This window comes from Canis lupus, chromosome 6, assembly GCF_048164855.1.
Source record: "Canis lupus baileyi chromosome 6, mCanLup2.hap1, whole genome shotgun sequence".
In the NCBI taxonomy this organism is placed as follows: domain Eukaryota; kingdom Metazoa; phylum Chordata; class Mammalia; order Carnivora; family Canidae; genus Canis; species Canis lupus.
The window spans coordinates 60431280-60454221 of NC_132843.1; the positions used below are offsets into that span (position 1 = coordinate 60431280).

The window sequence follows — 22942 nt, forward strand, 5'->3', positions numbered from 1 at the left end:
TCTTCCCTCCCCTGCCTTCTCTCTCCGTCTCTCTTTCTCTCTCACACACACATGCACACACACACACACACACACACACACACACACTTTTTTTTCTGCAAAGAATTAACCAGTATTCATTCTTCTGCCATGCTGGTTTCTTCATTTCTTCTGTCTTTGCGAGTGTGATTTTCTCTTGCCGGGAATGTCCTTACTACTTCTCTCCATCTGCCCAGTTTCTACTTGTTAAGACTCATTTCAAATATCAGATTCTTAGTGAAGACTTCCCTGATATTTCCTCTTTGTCAAACATAAGTAAGTATGAAGGAATTGTAGCCAATGAGACAGGAAAGTCTTCCTTTTTGGGGGTTGGGATGGGAGGAGAATGAGGGGACGAAAACTCTGAGGGAAGATTTCTTTGCTCTTTGCTAAGAGATCTTCCTCTTCACCTCTTTGAGCCTCAGTTTCCTAAGTTGAATATGATAATATTTATCTTGGGCTGTTCAATAAAGAGCAAGGTTCCAATCTTTATAGCACCTTAATATTTAGACAGGAAGTGCTCTTCTGGTCAGGGGGTGATCCTAAACATATGCAGGAGTCAGCATCTTCAGAGACCCACTTCTGCTAGTTCTGAATAAACTGTCCTAATGGAAAACTATATTGTAAATTTACTAAAGCAAGATTTCTTGAAATCCTTCTGCTGAAATTATTTTAAGGTGTGTGTAAGGTACAAATTGCCATGCAAGTATTTGTGTTGTTATAGGTATTGCTACTTTTTAAAAGGCCAGTGGGATTTTTACTGTTAGAGTACATGGTGCTTTTTTGGCTAGTGAGTTGCTGATAGAATAGATCTCTCTTTCACAAATTAGCACTTGTGGTTTTCACTATTCTGTGAATGACTTGATGAGTGTATGACATGATGATTTGTGATTTTGCTGAGCACAGATGTGTTACTAGTCCATCACACTGTTGTCAAAAACCAGCCACTGTAGAGTTTGGGATAAAGAAGAACCATAGCTTTTTGTTTTGCTGGGCAAAAGAGGTTGGAGCAGGCTAAGGCCTTCAAAACTGTAAGCCTGCCCGGAGGAAGGGGCTGGGGGGATTTATAAGGAAATACAGGATCTAGCTTGTTTTGACAGTATCGTGTACATGCTGCTAGCCTCCTTGGTCATGTTTTCAGGGTAGTACCAGGTTTGTGAAACAAAAGCCTAGGAAGGGAGGAGGGGAGGTTTTCCAAAAAGAGGAGAAAGATTACTTTGTTGAAGATTGAGCCTCTTTGCTGAAGCATTAGTGCAGTCATTTTGATTTTTGTTCAGCTTTATGCTTTTAAGTGGCCTCAAGCAGGTAGGCATATCTCTATGGCACTGGATATGCTCTACTTTTTTGTATGGTAACTTTTGTTGCCAGTACTGTTTATGCTGCCCAAGCCAACTCCTAGTGCTGATGACAAAAGAGAAGCAAAAAGCAATAGGTCTAAGAAGAGGAATTTTGGATAGAATAAAATGTAAGATTATGTGATGGCTTAAAATAATGGTATAAATCAGTCCACTTTGCGATTTGTATGGCAGTGTAATAATAAGTATAAATTACACTATTTTTAGATTCATTAAAAGGCTTGTAGGAGTAAAAAAAAAAAAAGTTAGTTATACTTTAATGTGTTGTATGCCATAGCAGTATTTTCAAATTTGGGGATTTTTTTCAAGATGACCAGAGACAGATTTCTCATAACATCACGGATCTGTTGTACTTGAAGTCATCACCTTGGTTATCTATTTGTTGAGACTTCTGAATTCAGTAGGAATGACTAATATGGTTTCTCTCTGTGTGTGCAATATAAATCTCTCCTTCTGAAAGTAACTTCTAAGATCATATAAATTAGTAGTCCATTTATAAGGACTCTACCTTTTTATTGCCTAAGGATAAAGTCCAGGCTTTTCTTTTTATTGTAATAAACATTGCCCTTTTTACCTACTTCTCCAGACTCAGTTTCTAAAGCTTCTCAGCTTTCTTTTACATTTTGCTCTTTTAATTATACTGTGCTTAGCGATTGGGAGTTCCCTGAATGACTGTGACAAAGGATTTCACCATTCCTAGCCTTTGTACATGCTATTTCCTGTGTTTCCATGTTCACCTGATGAACTTCTATTAAAAGTGAAGATGGAGAGAAACTAGATATTTCACTGTCTGCCACTGCTGAGTTTTCACAGTATTTAAACATTCAGTGAGGGGTTTGTTAGGGGGTGGGGTAATTTTGTATTGTAGAAAGCGCTGAGGATTTGGGAGCCAAAGACTTAACATTTAAGACCTACCTCTATGATGAACTAATTATGTGAGCTTGGCCAGGTCACATAACCTCCCGTGAGATTGTTGTCTTCTGTAAAATCGGGGGATTGAAAAAAACCGTAAGCAAACTTGCTTTTTTCCCCTCTTCCTTTTCTTTGTCTTTCCTTCCATTTTTCTTCCCTCCCCTTCTTTCATTCTTACACATTTAAAGAATACAGTATTTTTCCATTACTTGATAGTAAATTACTACAGCTGTGATTTTTCAAGAGTGGGTATAGGGCATGCCCTGGGAGTAAAATAAAGGAAGACCTGGGGATTTGAAATGTACCCTAATTTGAGATCTCCAAAGATCTGAAACTTTCCACCTCTTAAATAATATTCATCTATATTATTCTTTGTATTAATAGCATGAGACAAAAATATTTGTGGGTATATGTAGCTTTAATTCTAAAAGACTGTTCAGGGAGTCCATCTTGGCTCTGAAGTAAAAAGTGACCAATCACGCCATCTGTTGGTGAGAGTTGTACTTTTTATTGGATGTGTAGCTTAGTTTCTACGAAATTTTGCAAATAAAGGTTTTTAAGTCGAGCTTCTGTATAATTCAGGGGAATTAACAGGGTCCCCCCTCCCTACTTTTTGTTTTGAAATAATTTCAAACTGTCAGTTATAAGTAGGTCAGAGTCACAAAGTCACCAGTTTTTTTTAACATTTTGCCCCATTTGCCCTATTAATTATTTCATATACATATGGATACTGTTTTTCTGAAATATTTGAAATTAGTTTGAATACCTTATACCCTTCTACTTTTTAATATTTCAATTTTATTTCTTAACAGAATTATTCAATTTTATTCTTAACAGTGTAGTTATCAAATTTAGGAAACTGATACAGTACTTTTTTTTTTTTTTTAAGATTTAATTTATTTATTCATGACAGACACGGGGGTGGGGCGGGTGGCAGGCAGAGACACAGGCAGAGGAAGAAGCAGGCTCCATGCAGGCATCCTGACTCGGGACTCCATCCTGGGTCTCCAGGATCAGGCCCTGGGCTGAAGGCAGTGCTAAACCACTGAGCCACCCGGGCTGCCCAGTACTTTAATCTATAGTTAATAATTTTGTTATTAATCCACAGTTAATAATTTTTTAAATTGTTCTGATATTTTATAGCATTTACTGCCCTCCAGTATAGGCTCTTTAATTGTCATGTCTCTTGAGTTTCCTTTAATTTGTAATGGTTCTTTAGCCTTTCCTTGTGCTTCATGAAACATTGAGATTTTTAAAAGAATGAATTCATAAAATGTTCCTCAGCTTATTTTTGTCCATTTCCTCGGCATTAGATTCAGGTTATGCACACCGCCAGCTCAGCTTCTCATAAGTAATGTGCCCTTCCCAGAGTATCACAACAGAAGCACATGATGTCATTGTGTTCCTTGTTGTCAATGGTAATTTTGATCCACACTCTGAAGGTGTTGTCCTGTTTCTTCACATGGTGTAGCTATTTCTTTTCCTCTTGCAGCTAATAAGCAATCTGTGGGAAGACACCATTTTTGTTTTTTACTTTTTTCTAATGAAAATAATGTCTCTATAGAAAATTTAAAAAATACAGGTAAGCCAAAATTAGGAAAAAGTGACTTGGAAATCTAGAAATAGCTACATTGTAGTGCATGTTGGTATAATCTCTGATCTATACTATACTAATGATAATGACAGAAGGGTTATACCTTAAGTACTGTTTGGTAAGTTGCTTTATTCATTTAGCAGTATATTGTGAATATTTTCCCACATGTCACTGAGTTTCTTCTGTGGTATTTTAGTGACTGCATAGTGTTGCATTGTGTATAATCCTTTGCCAATGGATTGTTCCGTGATGTTCAGCTTAGCCTCACATTTCAGGTACAAGAATTTCTTGGGGCCCAGGCTATTTAATTGCTCTTCTTTTTAGGCTTTTTCTCTTTTCTTAGAGCTTAAGAGAAGCAATGCTGTACTGTTAGCCCATGTGAAATTTTCACTCCAACAGTATAGTCCTTGACAAACTGTGCTATTCCATTGTTTGGTACTACCACACTGAGTTCCTTTCTCTGACCATTTCTGGGCCTATAGTGGCATACTTCTGCCAAATATATAAAGCTGTTTCTGATTCAGCTGGATTGTTTTAATGCTTTAATTGTTAATATTGTATAGTATGTTGAGTTTTTTGTTTTATTTCAAATATATAGTTTTATGAGTTAAATGGACGTTTATGGGCTAGTCTTCTGAGCAGAGCGTCTGGCTAAAATGCACACACACACCCCCACCAAAACCAAAAACATACAGAAACATTTGGAGCACAGCTTATCTTTTTGCTTGCAACTTTCTGTTATCTGAATTCTAGTTAACCTATATTTATATTTTGGGCCAGGTTGCCTGGGAGATCTCAGAACTCTTAGGTATTAGAATCACTTGGCAAATTATCTTCAGTGAACCTTCTCTACTGGAGATAGAGCAGAACCTTTAAAGGCATACTTAAGACTTTTCCTCTTTATTGTTCAGTCATTTGAAAATCTCTCTTCAAGTATTTCGTTTGCGGCCAGTTAGGTACATGGATATATAAGCTCTCTGCTTAGATATGGGCCAGTTAATAAATGGATCATTCCAGTATTGCTGCACTTCAGTACAAATGCAGCAAAATCACATCTGAAAGGCTATGTGTAGTCTTTGACTTAAGGTAAAACCATTAAAAAAAAAAAAGGTAAAACCATTTTAATGCTAGTGAATTCTTTAAAGTTGCTTCATTATTTTTAATCCTTTCTTTACACTTTGGATGGCTGCTATTTTATAGATGGTGGGGTACATTTTACATGGGTCAGTTATTTTCCGTTGCTCTTAATATATGCATTCTACTCCAGGTAGGGTAATAAGGTGGCATCGTGATAGGTGAAACAATTTCCTGCTATCCTTATCTTTTTCTTTTTAATTTAAGATCTTAGTTTAGTCTGTTTTGAAAATTGGCTTTCTCCAGATTCTCATACACATCTTGAGTATGTACCTAAATATTTAGAGATAAAATATATGCCTGGAAAAAATATAAAGGTATTTAACTTAAATAATAATTTGGTAATGATCTACAAACTGTCTTGCTAGGAAACAATTAATTTAGTTTTTTGACATGAGTCTTCTAAATGTGTGGATTAATTTAGACATCATCATTTTTTTTTTCTTTTGCAACGTGGGTGGTGTGAAATTGCTAAACCTGTCATTGTGGTTGGCTCACAGTGATTGAAGTTTCTCCAGAATTTTTTTTTCCTTATAGTTTGGTGTGTTCTTTTCCATGGGAATTGCTATCTTTCAAAAAAATGCTTGCCACCCTTTGATTAAGAACGATTTGAAGCTTAGAATTGTTTTAATCACTTATTCTATAATACTAGGGTTAAATGGAATAATTTCAAGCTGCATGCTTTTGGATAAATTTATAAAATAATTTATAACATTTATGTTTAATTTTCACTTAGAAATTAATCTCTCTTAGGAAACCCATCATCAGTTTAGTGGCTTAGTATTGTAACACACTTGTATATCTATCTTTTCTTTGTCCTGAGAGATATAATTATTATTGGTTAACATGTATACACATTTAGACCTTCTTTCAAAGGAATGAAATTTTTTTCAAGATTTTATTTATTTATTTAAGAGAGAGAACAAGCAAGGGGAGGGGCAGAGGGAGAAGCAGGCTCCCCACTGGGCAGGGAGCCTGATGGGACCCTGGGATCATACCTGAGCTCTGAAGGCAGATGCTTAACTGACAACCACACAGGCACCCTGAAATGAATGTTTTTTAAGTAGAAGTATTTTTTAATCATTTGGTAAATTTCTTTTCCAGTGTACTTAAGTCTTTCAAAATGCTTCATTTAGTGGAATACTTTTACTCTTTCTAATCCATTGATTTATATTGTAATTTTCACATGCTTCTGGAATTTAGAAGTAGAAGTGTGCCTCCTCCTCTGCTTTTTTTCTTTTTTAAGCCATGTCACTGATAGATGGACTTGGAGCCTGTGGTTAAATATTAGCAAAGTTTTTTGTCCAAGGCCTTACAGCTGGCTGATAGTGCCTAGACTAGGATTTGAACCCAGGGCTTTTTGAGTCCTAAATCTGTGTTCTTTCTATTATACTATACCATTTCTAGATACATGGGATTTTTTCCTTTGATTTCTTTTAATTCTTACAGAATCTCTCTGAGGTGTATTTTGTCATTCCTTATTTATAAATGAAGAAACCAAAGTTCAGAGATTAAATAACCCAGCATAAGACACCTGGTTAAAGTCCTAGAGTTAGTATTCCATATCTCATGATTTTACCAATGAACTGCTGTCTCTTCTCCTTGGTATAGAGTGGGGGGAGGGGAGTTTTGCGGGTGGTGTTCATGAATTGACATGAATTCCATTAATTTTTTGTTAATATCCTCTAACTAGGATTGCCATTTCCACAGCACCAGGGATTCTGAATTAGAAACTGGTAATGGGGATTCCTCGGTGGCTCAGCGGTTGGGCGGCTGCCTTGAGCTCAGGTCATGATCCCGGGATCTGGGATCGAGTCCTGCATCAGGCTCCTGCAAAGAGCCTGCTTCTTCCTCTGCCTGTGTCTCTGCCCCGCCCCACCCCCCTGTGTGTCTCTCTTGAATAAATAAATAAATCTTAAAAAAAAAAAAAAAACTGGTGGTGGTAGGAGAAAGGTGACTGATGTGAAGGGGGTACAATGTGACCATGGAGATTTATACAGCAGAAGACTAGAAGAAAGTCCTAGTGAGCAGAGATTGGAGAAGCTTGGCTAAGAAAGAGGTCTGCATACCACTTGAGATACTTTGCTGTTTTTGGCAAAAGGTGGAAGAGTGTTGTTTACTATTCACCTTCCCTCAGACATAGTGGCATACCTCTGGCCACCAAAATACCTTGAAAATACTGGTTTAAACCTTGAAATACTGGTTTTAGTTTTCTAAGATCACTTCCCTACTTAAGAGACCTTTCATGATTCCTGGTGCTTGTCCCTTCTGATCTAAATTCCCCCAGTTGGCAATTGAGATCCTCCACAGTCTGGTCCCATCACTTCTTCGAACCTTTCCAGAGTTCACTACAAAGGTTCTGCTAAGCCTGCAGGTCAGCACTCCACATTGCACTTCCTCTCTAGGTCATCCCCACTTTTAAATTTGCACTCTTGTTTATGGTGTTTTTATTTCTCCCTTCTTCTGACCCTTCACCTTGTCTTTCTTTTTTCTAAGATTTTATTTATTTATTAATGAGGGAGAGAGAGACAGACAGAGCAGCAGAGACACAGCAGAGGGAGAAGCAGGCTCCATGCAGGGAGCCTGACTCGGAACTCGATCTGGGGTCTCCAGGATCACACCCTGGACTGAAGGCGGCACTAAACTGATGAGCCATGGGGGCTGCCCTTGTCTTTCTTTATAAACCTACACATCATTTCATTCTGTAGAGATCATGTGACTCTTGAAGCTGAATAGAAGTATAATGGATAGTAGTATTCTGATTATTTCATTTCCTGCTCTTTTCCCTTCTACTTGCTCCGAGTAGGAATAGCTTTTAGGTTCCCTTTTCTGTTTCCCTCCTTCCCTCATTTTGTTCTCTCCTCTTCCTTCTCCCTTCCACCTTTCCTTTCTCTCTTCCCCACACTCCTCCTCTGTTCTGTTTTATTTCTATCCATTTATCAATTCATCTGTCTTTTCTGTCCTTAATTTTTTCCCTCCATCTGTCCTCCCTTTTTTCCTTCTTCCAGCTGTCTGTCCCTACTGTGTAGACTTGGGCAAATTACCTATCCTTTTATTTCTAAAAATGGGGTATAATGTTATATTTCATAGGGTTATTCCAATGATTGAATTGTTAATGAAAAGCACTCAGAACAGGCCCGTGAGGTAATAAGCACTCCTGGATGTTATCTTTTGTTTGTGACTGTTGTACTGATTTGTGTATTCTAATATACAATTCCGATATAAAACAAATGCTAGAATCCACGGTAAAAGGAGAAATAGTTCTCTTTTTTGCATAAAAGTAGATAATTTTAAAAGTATTTATAGAAATAATTTTGAACTTTTAAGCACTTAGACAATAATCAAAACATTAGTCCTATTAATCATAATAATTATTTCTGCTTTGAGACAAATTAGTTTTTCATGTATTACATTTTTAATTGCTTGCCATATAGATTAATTTTGTGGTCAATTCTTTGTCTAAAAGTGTCTTTATTTTGCCTTCTCTTGAATGAGAATGTAGCTGGGTATGGAATTGTAGGTTGACAGTTATTTTCTCTTAGCACTTTGAAGATACTTTCTTTTTTTCTGTGTGCATTATTTTTGTTGAGAAGCTTTTCATATAATTTTGTTCCTATGTAAGTAAAGTGCCTTATTCCACTTGCTTTTAAAACAAATATTCTCCAGTTTAGAGTAATGTATATACAATATGACTCTTTTTATTTTTCCTGCTCAGGGCTTATGATTCCTAAATATAAAGAGGTTTATGTCTTCCACATATTCTGGGAACTTCTCAGCCTTTTTCATTATCTCTTTCCTCTAGAACTTTCCTTAGACTGTGTTATATCTTATTCTATTTTTCCTTTCTCAGTCTCTACATATTTTCTGTATCATTAACTCTTTGTATAGAATTTTTATGTAATTTCCTTTCTCTTTTCTACTTCATAAATTCTCTTCAGTTGTGTTTAATATGATGTTTAATTCTCCAGTGATTATATTTTTCTTTTCTTAAAAAAATATTTTTTATTTGGCCTTCTAACAAATATTTGTCTTGCATTCTTTGTAACGTCTTGTTGTGTTTCCAGTTTCTTCTTTTTAAGGTTGCTGATTTTAACCTTTATTAGATACATTTTCATCTAAATTTTTCAAAAGGTAATCCCAATAATTGTTGTGTTTCCCGCTCTTATGTATAGTGTGTCGTTTGCTTATAGAGTTGATAAATATTTATTTTGAGCTTGCCAGTGGGGCTTTATTCATAGGAATCCCACATTGCCTTTTTGTTCCCTCCATCTGTCTTGGGTTCCCAGGAGTTTTTGACTTTTGAATATATTTTGAGGATATTTTGTCTTAAGGGTCTTGAACCATGCTGATAGTATAAATTCAAATTCTATATCTGCTGGAGTATGCCTAGGATTACTGATTTTCATTTTGTAGACAAATTTGTGGACACTCTCCTCTAGCCTTAATGTTAAGCTCAGGACAAACAAGTTCCCTTATCTTATAACAATTTTCTTCTTTTCTTTTCTTTTCTTTTCTTTTCTTTTCTTTTCTTTTCTTTCTTTCTTTTCTTTTCTTTTCTTTTCTTTTCTTTTTTTCTTTCTTTCTTTTTCTTTTCTCTTTTCTCTTTTTTCTTTTTCTTTTTCTTTTTCTTTTTCTTTTTCTTTTCTTTTTTTCTTCTTACATTGGTAGGGTAGACCACCAGTCTCTTTCTTTTTAAAATAAACCATCTTACATTGATAGGGTGGGTTAGGGAGGAGAGAGTGTGTCTCTGTTCTCATCTCTTAGTTGTCTTGTCTATCCAACTGGTATCAAAATTTAACCTACAATTCTTAAATTTCTTTTGTAGTACAATGGTTTCTTTAAAAAAGATTTTATTTCTTTATTTGTGCGAGAGAGAGTGCACAGACGGGGGTGTAGGGGCGGAGGGAAAGGGAGAAGCAGACTCCCCTTGAATAGGGAGCCTGATGTAGGGCTCTGAAACCATGACCTGACCCAAAGATCCCAGGACTCTGAGTCCATGACCTGAGCCAAAGACAGATACTTACCCCATTGAGCCACCCACACACCCCAAGATTTTTATCTAGTTTATCAGATCTATTGCTGGAAGTAGAAATCCTCATCATATCCTCTTAAATATGTGTAGTATTGTATGTATTGATTATTTGATTGCCATTCACCTTATATTTTAATTGGGCATTTATATAATGTTGTCCTGTAAATGACTACTTTATTCAGTTATTCACTTTTTTGGTAAATACTAATTAATAAGTAGGTAATTGAGATCAATTATTGTGTTCATGTGTACATTAATGAAAAGGTAAAATAATGGTTTTTGTGTCATGTTTTAAGTATTGGGTCTTTAATATCAAGGAACTCTAAATCCAGTAGGGAGAAATACATAAATAAATGAGAAAAGATGGCATTAGAATTTTGACAAAAGAGCAGTGGAAACACAGAGGCAGGAGGCATTGGGGGACTCATATAACCCTGCGAGTGTACATCAGAACCTTTTTCTTTTTAATTTTTTTTGTAATACCTTGGATTTTATTTATTTATTTATTTATTTAAATAAATTTATTTTTTATTGGTGTTCAATTTACCAACATACAGAATAACACCCAGTGCTCATCCCGTCAAGTGCCCCCTCAGTGCCTGTCACCCATTCACCCCCACACCCTGCCCTCCTCCCCTTCCACCACCCCTAGTTCGTTTCCCAGAGTTAGGAGTCTTTATGTTCTGTCTCCCTTTCTGATATTTACCACCCATTTCTTCTCCCTTCCCTTATATTCCCTTTCACTATTATTTACATTCCCCAAATGAATGAGAACATATAATGTTTGTCCTTCTCCGACTGACTTACTTCACTCAGCATAATACCCTCCAGTTCCATCCACATTGAAGCAAATGGTGGGTATTTGTCGTTTCTAATGGCTGAGTAATATTCCATTGTATACATAAACCACATCTTCTTTATCCATCCATCTTTCGATGGACACCGAGGCTCCTTCCACAGTTTGGCTATTGTGGCCATTGCTGCTATAAACATCGGGATGCAGGTGTCCCGGTGTTTGATTGCATCTGTATCTTTGGGGTAAATCCCTAGCAGTGCAATTGCTGGGTCGTAGGGCAGGTCTATTTTTAACTCTTTGAGGAACCTCCACCCAGTTTTCCAGAGTGGCTGCACCAGTTCACATTCCCACCAACAGTGTAAGAGAGGGTTCCCTTTTCTCCGCATCCTCTCCAACATTTGTGGTTTCCTGCCTTGTTAATTTTCCCCATTCTCACTGGTGTGAGGTGGTACCTCATTGTGGTTTTGATTTGTATTTCCCTGATGGCAAATGATACAGAGCATTTTCTCATGTGCATGTTGGCCATGTCTATGTCTTCCTCTGTGAGATTTCTCTTCATGTCTTTTGCCCATTTCATGATTGGATTGTTTGTTTCTTTGGTGTTGAGTTTAAGAAGTTCTTTATAGATCTTGGAAACTAGCCCTTTATCTGATACGTCATTTGCAAATATCTTCTCCCATTCTGTAGGTTGTCTTTGAGTTTTGTTGACTGTATCCTTTGCTGTGCAAAAGCTTCTTATCTTGATGAAGCCCCAATAGTTTATTTTTGCTTTTGTTTCTTTTGCCTTTGTGGATGGATCTTGAAAGAAGTTTCTGTGGCCAAGTTCAAAAAGGGTGTTGCCTGTGTTCTCCCCTAGGACTTTGATGGACTCTTGTCTCACATTTAGATCTTTCATCCATTTTGAGTTTATCTTTGTGTATGGTGCAAGAGAGTGGTCTAGTTTCATTCTTCTGCATGTGGATGTCCAAATTTCCCAGCACCATTTCTTGAAGAGACTGCCTTTCTTCCAACGGATAGTCTTTCCTCCTTTATCGAATATTAGTTGACCATAAAGTTCAGGGTTCACTTCTGGGTTCTCTATTCTGTTCCATTGATCTATGTGTCTGTTTTTGTGCCAGTATCACACTGTCTTGATGACCACAGCTTTGTAGTACAACCTGAAATCTGGCATTGTGATGCCCCCAGCTATGGTTTTCTTTTTTAAAATTCCCCTGGCTATTCGGGGTCTTTTCTGATTCCACACAAATCTTAAAATAATTTGTTGTAACTCTCTGAAGAAAGTCCATGGTATTTTGATAGGGATTGCATTAAACGTGTACATTGCCCTGGGTAACATTGACATTTTCACAATATTAATTCTGCCAATCCATGAGCACAGAATATTTTTCCATCTCTTTGTGTCTTCCTCAATTTCTTTCAGAAGTGTTCTATAGTTTTTAGGGTATAGATCCTTTACCTCTTTGGTTAGGTTTATTCCTAGGTATCTTATGCTTTTGGGTGCAATTGTAAATGGGATTGACTCCTGAATTTCTCTTTCTTCAGTCTCATTGTTAGTGTATAGAAATGCCACTGATTTCTGGGCATTGATTTTGTATCCTGCCACGCTACCAAATTGCTGTATGAGTTCTAGCAATCTTGGGGTGGAGTCTTTTGGGTTTTCTATGTAGAGTCTAGCAATCTTGGGGTTTAGTCTTTTGGGTTTTCTATGTAGAGTATCATGTCATTGGCGAAGAGGGAGAGTTTGACTTCTTCTTTGCCAATTTGAATGCCTTTAATGTCTTTTTGTTGTCTGATTGCTGAGGCTAGGACTTCCAGTACTATGTTGAATAGCAGTGGTGAGAGTGGACATCCCTGTCTTGTTCCTGATCTTAGGGGAAAGGCTCCCAGTTTTTCCCCATTGAGAATGATATTTGCTGTGGGCTTTTCGTAGATGGCTTTTAAGATGTTGAGGAATGTTCCCTCTATCCCTACACTCTGAAGAGTTTTGATCAGGAATGGATGCTGTATTTTGTCAAATGCTTTCTCTGCATCTAATGAGAGGATCATATGGTTCTTGGTTTTTCTCTTGCTGATATGATGAATCACATTGATTGTTTTACGGGTGTTGAACCAGCCTTGTGTCCCGGGAATAAATCCTACTTGGTCATGGTGAATAATTTTCTTAATGTACTGTTGGATCCTATTGGCTAGTATCTTGTTGAGAATTTTTGCATCCATGTTCATCAGGGATATTGGTCTGTAATTCTCCTTTTTGGTGGGGTCTTTGTCTGGTTTCGGAATTAAGGTGATGCTGGCCTCATAGAACGAATTTGGAAGTACTCCATCTCTTTCTATCTTTCCAAACAGCTTTCGTAGAATAGGTATGGTTTCTTCTTTAAACGTTTGATAGAATTCCCCTGGGAAGCTATCTGGCCCTGGACTTTTGTGTCTTGGGAGGTTTTTGATGACTGCTTCAATTCCTCCCTGGTTATTGGCCTGTTCAGGTTTTCTATTTCTTCCTGTTCCATTTTTGGTAGTTTGTGGCTTTCCAGGAATGCGTCCATTTCTTCTAGATTGCCTAATTTATTGGCATATAGCTGTTCATAATCTGTTTTTAAAATCGTTTGTATTTCCTTGGTGTTGGTAGTGATCTCTCCTTTCTCATTCATGATTTTATTAATTTGTGTATTCTCTCTTCTTTTTAATAAGGCTGGCTAATGGTTTATCTATCTTATTAATTCTTTCAAAGAACCAACTCCTGGTTCTGTTGATCTGTTCCACAGTTTTTCTGGTCTCGATTTCGTTGATTTCTGCTCGAATCTCTATTAACTCTCTTCTTCTGCTGCTTGTAGGATCTATTTGCTGTTTTTTCTCTAGCTCCTTGATGTGTAAGGTTAGCTTTTGTATTTGAGTTCTTTCCAGTTTTTGAATGGATGCTTGTATTGCGATGTATTTCCCCCTTAGGACTGCTTTTGCTGCATCCCAAAGATTTTGAATGGTTGTATCTTCATTCTCATTAGTTTCCATGAATCTTTTTAATTCTTCCTTAATTTCCTGGTTGACCCTTTCATCTTTTAGCAGGATGGTCCTTAACCTCCACATGTTTGAGGTCCTTCCAAACTTCTTGTTGTGATTTAATTCTAATTTCAAGGCATTATGGTCTGAGAATATGCAGGGGACGATCCCAATCTTTTGGTATCGGTTCAGACCCGATTTGTGACCCAGTATGTGGTCTGTTCTTGAGAAAGTTCCATGTGCACTTGAGAAGAATTGTATTCAGTTGAGTTTGGATGTTAAGTTCTGTAGATATCTGTGAAATCCATTTGGTCCCGTGTATCATTTAAAGCTCTCGTTTCTTTGGAGATGTTGTGCTTAGAAGACCTATCGAGTATAGAAAGAGCTAGATTGAAGTCACCAAGTATAAGTGTATTATTATCTAAGTATTTCTTCACTTTGGTTATTTTTTTTTTTTTTAAAGATTTTATTTATTTACTCATGAGAAACAGAGAGGCAGAGACACAGGCAGAGGGAGAAGCAGGCTCCATGCAGGGAGCCTGACGTGGGACTCGATCCCGGGAGTCCGGGATCAGGCCCTGGGCTGAAGGCAGCACTAAACCGCTGAGCCACCTGGGCTGCCCTTCACTTTGGTTATTAATTGATTGATATATTTGGCAGCTCCCACATTCGGGGCATATATATTGAGGATTGTTAAGTCCTCTTGTTGGATAGATCCTTTAAGTATGATATAGTGTCCCTCTTCATCTTTCACTACAGTCTTCGGGGTAAATTTTAGTTTATCTGATATAAGGATGGCTACCCCTGCTTTCTTTTGAGGACCATTTGAATAGTAAATGGTTCTCCAAACTTTTATTTTCAGGCTGTAGGTGTCCTTCTGTAACTTGAATTTTTTAAGGGTGGCAATAGCAAAGATAATTTTGCTTAGTGTTATGCTAGAAACGGTTTTAAGATGCAACCATGTTTTTTTAGTAAACTTGCTAGAATAGCTCGATATCAGTTATGTCAAAAACCAGATCTTTTTTCTTTGTAACTCAAGAGCATTCTGGTGACTTTAATTATTGAAACAAAGTACTGGGGAATTGGGACTAACTTCTCATTTTCTTAGATTAAAAAAATAAAGGTGGTAAAAGTTTAACTGTCACAAATGCTGAAAGTGAGTTGCCTTAATGGTATACACAGGCTGTGTAATTTCTTTTTTTTTTTTTTTTTTTTGAGAGTGAGTGAGAAAGAGCACACATGGGGGTGAGGGGCAAGGAGGAACAGAGGGAGAGGGGGAAGCAGACTCCCCGCTGAGCAGGGAGCCTGACATGGGGCACAATCCTGGGACTCCGAGATTATGACCTGAGCCAAAGGCAGACGCTTAACTGACTGAGCCACCCAGTTGCCCCCCACCAGGCTATTTAAATCTTTGGACCTTCCATGAGTGTCATGTAAAATATATCTTTAATACTTACTTAAAAATGTTAAAGGAGAGCAAGCTCTTTAATAAGTTTTAAATACTAAACAGCAATTATAGTGTTTTAATTTTACCCTCTTTTTTTCTCATGAAAATTGTAAGAATATTGTTACTATGAAGGTTTAGTTTCTATTGTTGAACCTTCATTTCTATTTTCTTCTTTTGTATAGTTGTCCATTTGAATTTCTTAATGTGGTTGTGTACAAGGGCATTAAAATGGTTCTCACAGTTGTAAATATCACTTGATTAAATAAGCTGTATCTAGTTTTTTCTTTCTCCAGAGTTTTTATGAGTTTCATAAGATGAGATTTTAAGCCAAAGTGTATGAGCATATCAGTTCTGTATTGTCTGAATGTTTCCAAAGAAATTGCTCTAATTAATTTCATTTCCCTACCATTTCCCTTATGGTTGTTTAACTCATTTAGAGTATTTCTATAAAACTATTAAATTTCTGTAGCGTAATATTCCTAATGATGATAGCATAACTTGTTTTAGAAAAGAATATGTAACTACTACTGTGAAATGAGATTAGTGAGAAGTTGACATTTTTACTTTAATCCTTGTTCATTTGGTTAGAAAATACTGGCTTCTGGTGTGAATATCATTGAGAAAGCAAGTGTTTAGGAGACTGAATATGTCTGCAATTTAACAATCTAGTTCAGTGACCTCAAGGAAGGAACTAAATCTACACGTTTCAGATTTCCTGTTTGGGGATTATATTGCGTGGAAAGAAGCAATATCCTTGTTTTTGGATTATAATTGCTTAGAAAGAAGCAATATACTTGTTTTGGAATTTAAACCCAGAAGAGATTAACTGTCTTTAGAGGTTTCAGAAGAGAATAAGTAGGAAATAATGAATTTCGTTAAAAAAAGAGCAGTTGTGATGTTGGTATTTATGAATGATTGTGCCATTCATAGCACTAGGAAAAGCATGTATTTGTGTTGTTTAATTTGAACTTTCCTGTGTGCAAAGTACAGAAAGGTTAAAAATAAACCCATTTTTGTCTCTAAGGACTTAGTGTTTTTATGGTATCATATGAGGTTTTGTTGTACTTAAGCAATATTAAATACTACTGACATGTAGTACATTTATAAATAGTTTTGAGTACAATTTTCTTTAAGGTATGCTTTGCTGTACTTATTAATTTTTTTTACATGTAATGAATTTTAATATAAGCTTAGTAATATGGAATATTTGAGTGGTATTTTAATTAAAACCAGGCAGAGAAGATTGATTCTTATCGTTTAGAATGTGTAATGTCTTATAGTTTAAAAATGTATAATTTTTATTCCTGGTCTGTATTATCTCATTTTCAGTAAATAATAGTAAAAAATATATATATATTTGAAGAGTAGATTAAGAATACATTTCCTTTAACAATTTAATTAAAATATTTTTCTTAACACTAGGGGGCACTCCTGAATTACAGATTCATATCTAAATCCATCTACACTCGCACTGTGGTTTGAAATTATTTGAAAACATGTCATTGCGAACTGAGTGTTGACTTCAGAGAGAATTTGGATTATCAAGCTCCTAGTTTGTAGTAGTGTAAATACAAGTTGATCCTTAATAGTGTTTGTCATAAGGATAATGAAGCTTATGAAATGCTGTAGATTGGAGGAAATTAAAGTATTTCAGTGCTCTGTTCACCTTTGCATTGGTTTTCTAAATGGGTTCTTTTTTTTTAATTTTTTTTTCTAAATGGGTTCTAAATGGTTTTTAAAACCCATTATTTCTAATATCTTTCTCATTTAAAAAAAGTCTAGCACCATGTCTTGCTCTTAGCAGGTACTTAGGGTATCCAAAGAAATGAAGATTAATTTAAAATTTAAGATGTGGCCGAAGGCTGCTATCATTAATAATAATTTTTAAGCATTTGAAAACCAGCAGCATATTTTGCTACATACAGGAAACATTTTAGACATTTTCATTCACTTGTGTTTGCAGTTAGGATTTTGGAGATACCCATGAGCATGTATTTTGCCAGAGGTATATTTCTAAGGTTTTTGTCTTCTTTAATTCGAAGGCTCTATGGAATTTAAGCTTTGTGTGGATTAAATAAACAAAATCTGCATCATCCTAATTGCATCCTTACCATGTTTCAGCATTGTTTTATGGGCTTCGTATGTATTCATTTCTCCTCACCACAACTCTATGAGGCAGGTAGCTACTGTTATCTTTAATAGATAAGGAAACGGAACCCAGAAAATTTAACTTTGCTGGGCTCAAACTTAGGCAGGCTTGTTCTAGAGTCTGCTTCTAAATCACTGTCCTCTATTGATTCTCCAGAGTGGAAACTTAGCATCAAGAGAATTATTATTGTTATTTCAGACTTAGTTTTTTAAGTCGGTATAATTTAAAATGCCTAATTTACAGACACTTAACATTTCTCTTATGAGAAAAGGTCCTTGAAATTCAAAGTTGGAAAGGGGCCTTGAGTTCATTTGCTCTTGTCATTTTCATAGAGGAAGAAATTCCATTGGAGAAAGGGAAGTTACCAACATAGTGCTATAGGACAAGTTATTTGTGGAAAGGGATGGGAAACACAAATAAATACTCTGGCTTACAGTATAGTGGAAAGAAATGTGGTGTTATGGAAATAATATTTGACTAGAATTTCAGATGGCTTGAATTTTATTCTTGGCTCTTTCATTTACCAGTCTATGTCCTTAGAGGTTCTGTTTCTTTGTATTATGTGAGCATCATAATGTCTTCCTTAATTTAGTCTTTTTTTTTTTTTAAGATTTCATTTATTTATTCATGACAGAGACAGAGAGGCAGAGACACAGGCAGAGGGAGAAGCAGGCTCCACGCAGGGAGCCCGACATGGGACTCGATCCCAGGTCTCCAGGATCACACCCCATGGTGAAGGTGGCGCTAAACCGCTGAGCCACTGGGGCTGCCCCTCTTCCTTAATTTAGTCTTACTGGTTGTTGTGAAGATCAGTGAGATAATGATTGAAGATATTTAATAAACTTTAAAACCCTAAACAAATAAACATACATTGTAGACTCTGTATGACACATTCCATAATATTTTATTTTCAATTATTTGTGGTATCTTTGTAAACCAGTTTATCAGCAATGGCAAACTTACTCAGTGTTGTTTCTTTATAGAAGTCATTTAGATCTCTAAAAGATATATTTATCTTTTACCGTGTTGATTTGTGACATGTAGTTTTATACTTTTTAAATTAAAACTAAAAAAGCATTTTTGGGATACCTGGGTGGCTCAGTTGGTTGAGCATCTGCCTTCAGCTCAGGTCATGTTCTCAGGGTCCTGGGATCAAGCCCCCATGTAGGGCTCCCTGCTCAGGGGGGCGTCTGCTTCTCCTCCCTCTGCTGCCTCCTCTGCTTGTCAGCTCTCTGTCTCTCTCTCTCTGTGAAATAAATAAATAAAATCTTAAAAAAAAAAAAAAAAAACTAAAAAAGTGTTGAATTTTTCTTACAATAAGTGAAAAATTATACTTAAGCTTTACTGATGACAAACAAAAGAGTAACCTGTTTTGAGCATTGCCCGTTTGGGGGTTCTGAAACTTAACTGAAATTTTTTAAAAAAGGTTCAATAAAGTTGAAGTGTTTTATTTCTTGGCATGGTGATAGACATCAATTTGTTTTCTCAAACCTTTTTTAAAAGATTTTATTTATTTGACACACAGAGAGAGAGATTAAGAACATAAATAAGCAAGGGGAGCAACAGAGGGTGAGGGAGAAGCAGGCTTCCCATTGAGCAAGGAGACTCAGGGCTCGATCCCTGTTTTCTCAAACTTTTAATAAGACATAGATTTAAATTTTTCTGTTTATTTCTTACAGGAATAATAATGTATTTGTGGCCTTGGACATGAAGCAGTCAGTCTTCTGTTGCCGTTAACATAGCGTCAAGGACTGATGCTGTGGGAAGCATGGACCTAATGAACGGGCAGGCAAGCAATGTTAATATTGCTGCTACTGCTTCCGAGGTAAGACATTTGAGAAGTTTAGCTGTAGAATTTCTTACCTGACATTCTAATTTTTCAATCATTATGGTTGGTCACAGATTTAAATCAGAACTTGAGGGCAGCCCCTGGTGGCTCAGCAGTTTAGTGCCACCTTCAGCCCCAGGGCCTGATCCTGGAGATCCGGAATCGAGTCCCATGTCGGGCTCCCTGCATGGAGCCTGCTTCTCCCTCTGCCTGTGTCTCTGCCACCCTCCCCCCCCGCCCCCGTGTGTCTCTCATGAATAAATAAAATCTTAAAAAATAAATAAATAAGAACTTGAGCTACAAATTTTTTAGTTTTAAAATTTTAATTATTCTGTTCACATGTTCACTATACATCTTAGAAATAGTTCATCCTTATCCACCTAAGATATTTGACAAATAATGATTACTTAAAACCTTTTCTAAAAAAAATAAAAATAAAAAAAATAAAACCTTTTCTAGATTTTAGTTTTAAAGGATATATAAAACATCTTTTTTTTTAAAGATTTATTTATTTATTTATTCGTGATAGACATAGAGAGAGAGAGAGAGGCAGAGACACAGGCAGAGGGAGAAGCAGGCTCCCTGCCGGGAACCCCACACGGGACTCAATCCCAGGACTCCAGGATCACGCCCTGGGCCAAAGGCAGGCGCTAAACCGCTGAGCCACCCAGGGATCCCCATAAAACGTCTTTTTTAGGGTATTTTTACATTATATGAACCTTAAGGGCAGTAGTACAAGTGAGAATAAAAGACTCTTTTATTTAGAATCACATAATTTTCACCCTGTCTAGATCCCTTGATTCCAAGCCTGTTGAAGATCATAAACGATTAGGCTGCAATGTTGGAAGCGATGTGGTTTAGAGTGTAAAGATGGAAGTGAAGACTAAGCTGGATGCCCATCTCTCCAGTTAATGTGCTGTGATTTTATTTATGCTTCACAGTTTTTCTTTGCTTTGTCCTTAAATCCAGGGTCTTTGCCTGCTTTCCTTAATAACTTTAACATCTAGCTATATTTCTCCTTTATTTTTCTCCTAAAATAGAGATGAAAATAATGTCTATGACTTTTTAACACGTTGGCCTCAAAGTTCATTAATAACTTCAGCTCCATTTTACTCCAGCCAGTTACTTAGGGCTTGCTACCCATGAAAATAGTCGGAGTCTGTGGTTTTGATGTTTCTTCTTATGCTGATGATGTCTGTATTTCTATCTATAGTTCTGATTCCCTCATACATTTTTATTAAGTGTTTCTGATGGACCAGAAATTTTATGTATAATATGAACAAACTCAAATTACTCATTACTATTCTGCTGTGCGATTTGTAAAGAAAATAGCGCGACCCCTCTCTCTGACTTCACCATTTCCCATCACTGTGTATCTCAGCACTGTTTTCCTTGCCGTCTCAATTTAATCTTTAGATTTCCCCTTGGCGTAGCACAACCATTTTCTCATCACAGCAGAGAGAGTTTGCTAGCAGAACAGAAGTTACGCTCTTCTGTAATATCATCATGGAATGTCATCATGGAAGTGACAGCCTGTTCTCTTTGCCATATTCCATTGGTTAGAAACAGGTCACAGTCCTGCCCACACTCAAGGATGTGAGTGCCAGGAGACGGAGACTGTTGGCAGCTGTCGGAGAGCCCGCCCAGCATACCTCATTGCCTGAGTCTGCTCCTTTTCTCTTATTTCTACTAGCACCATCTGGGTTTGGTCATTATTTTGTGTCTAGATTATTACAGCAGGCATTTAGTTTGATCTTGCACTTCCATTCTCTGCTGTTTTTGGTCCATTTGACTGTAATTCCATTTTAATATTCTTAAAATACAGTTCTTAAGCTTTATTGTATCCCCAAATTGTCCATGGTTCCCCGTTGCCTTCTAATTAAATACAGATGGCCCTAAACCTTTTATTCAAGACTTCTGTCAAAGGGACTAAGTTATCCTTTTAATAGATTTAACTCCCACCAATTATTGACTTGAAGTTTCATTCTAATGAAAGAGTACTATATCTTACTGATTATTTGTATAAACCATTCTTTTCTCCTACTTTGTTATAGTTTTATCTGTATCACTTTTTATACATCAACTTTTCTTCTTGAGACAGGGATTATATGTTTGTATATATGTTTATATTATATGGATGTTTACTGGAGATATTTTTATAACCATGTTTTTGAATATGTTAAGTGTATGTGTGTGTGCATATATGTATATCATATTTGTAACTATATATTCTGAAACATTTGGTCTGGTATTACAGGAAACAGTATATAATTATTTGTTAAATAAAATAGATTATTTTACTTGTGAAAAATGTCATTTGACTTTCCTCAGGACTCAAAGTAGTATAATACAGTATATGGTAAGTGGAAAAAGACTGTCTTTTAAATTGTTCTACACTGTGGCAAGAAAGTAAAATTGAAAATACGTATTTTCCACCTTCTCTTAAAATATAGATCTGTTAACATACCAAAATGCAAATGTCCCATAAATCTGATGAGCTTACAAAATGGATAAATACTTGATCTGGGTGAATGGCTTCCCTTGTTCCTTTATATTTAACCTGTACTAGAAGCTTCTGAGATTAGAGTGAATCTTTTTCAGATATTTGGAAGTTTCAGTGATTTTAGTCTTCTCTTAAATAAAGAATTACTACTATTCCCTTAGTGGACATTATGTTGAAATGCTGTGTAGCTTATCAATACCAACTTATTTATTGGTATTGGGGAAGCAGATAGAAACATCTTGCTCATAATTTCTTAAGCCTCTCCTGATGACTTGTAAGAAGGAAAAAAAAGAAAGTGATTATTTGTTTTGATAAGCAATAAAATTGCCATTATTTGCTAACTTGTCTTGAATTAGTTAAAAACTTGGAGAAAGTTAGGTTTAAAATTAACATCTTTACTTGACAGAATGAATTTAGTTATTTGAGCAATAACATATCTGTTTGAATGTTTAACATTCTGGATAAATTTCTAAATTAATCTTGGGATATAAAAGAATACTGTTGACATACTATAAGCTAGTCATAATTACAGAGAATAAACAAGTGAAATAAAATAAAATACTATGTATAAAATCTGATTATGGGACTTTGGGTTTCTGCTCAGATATGTAAAGAGGTTGGAATTTATTACTCCTGTCTTCACAACATGAAAAAAACTGAACAAACTGAAAATCAGTAACCCTTCTTAGCTCTGTCAGAAAATTGATGTCACAGAGCAAACTGACAGTGATGACCCAAAAACTGGAGAGAGAGACAAGTAAAGAATTAGTTTACCAAGAGCAGAAATCACTGAAGGCAGAAATGGGTAGGAAAACTTAAACTATAGTTGAGAAATTGCTGGAGGCTATGTATGGGCTACCCTGAAGTTAAACACTCCCGGGGCCCAGTCTTAGGTTCTCCCAAACCTCACTTTTGTGTTTTACCTCTGGAAGCTCCACCAGATTCTCAAAGGGAAGATTGGAGAAAAATTCCTTCTTGCCTCACATTTTGAAATGTGCCCAGGGCCTTCGGTTCTCCCCATGACCTCCAGGGAAACTACTTTATCAGAGCCTAACCTACTGGGAGGGCGAGAAACACCCAACTCCAGCCCCTTCCAGGATTGGCGGTGGCATTGGGGTACTGGGAAGTATCTGAGGTCACACCCAAGGGCAGGCACAGGCTCACTAAAAGTCCCGACTGT

The 22942-nt window shown here is 36.5% G+C and overlaps 1 protein-coding gene across 8 annotated transcripts in view; it reads left to right on the forward strand.

The window, feature by feature from the left end:
• RALGPS2 (Ral GEF with PH domain and SH3 binding motif 2) overlaps nucleotides 1–22942 on the forward strand; it is a 158822-nt gene that overhangs the window by 23975 nt on the left and 111905 nt on the right. For 6 of the 8 annotated variants that reach the window (XM_072830787.1, XM_072830785.1, XM_072830784.1 and 3 more), the window contains one exon: nucleotides 19111–19256. In XM_072830787.1, coding sequence (XP_072686888.1) covers nucleotides 19200–19256 — 57 coding nt within the window. In that variant the 5' untranslated portion in view covers nucleotides 19111–19199. Of the gene's footprint in view, nucleotides 1–3717; nucleotides 3868–4828; nucleotides 4966–19110; nucleotides 19257–22942 lie in introns of those variants that run through there. The other 2 variants (XM_072830789.1, XM_072830788.1) reach the window with 2 other exon arrangements.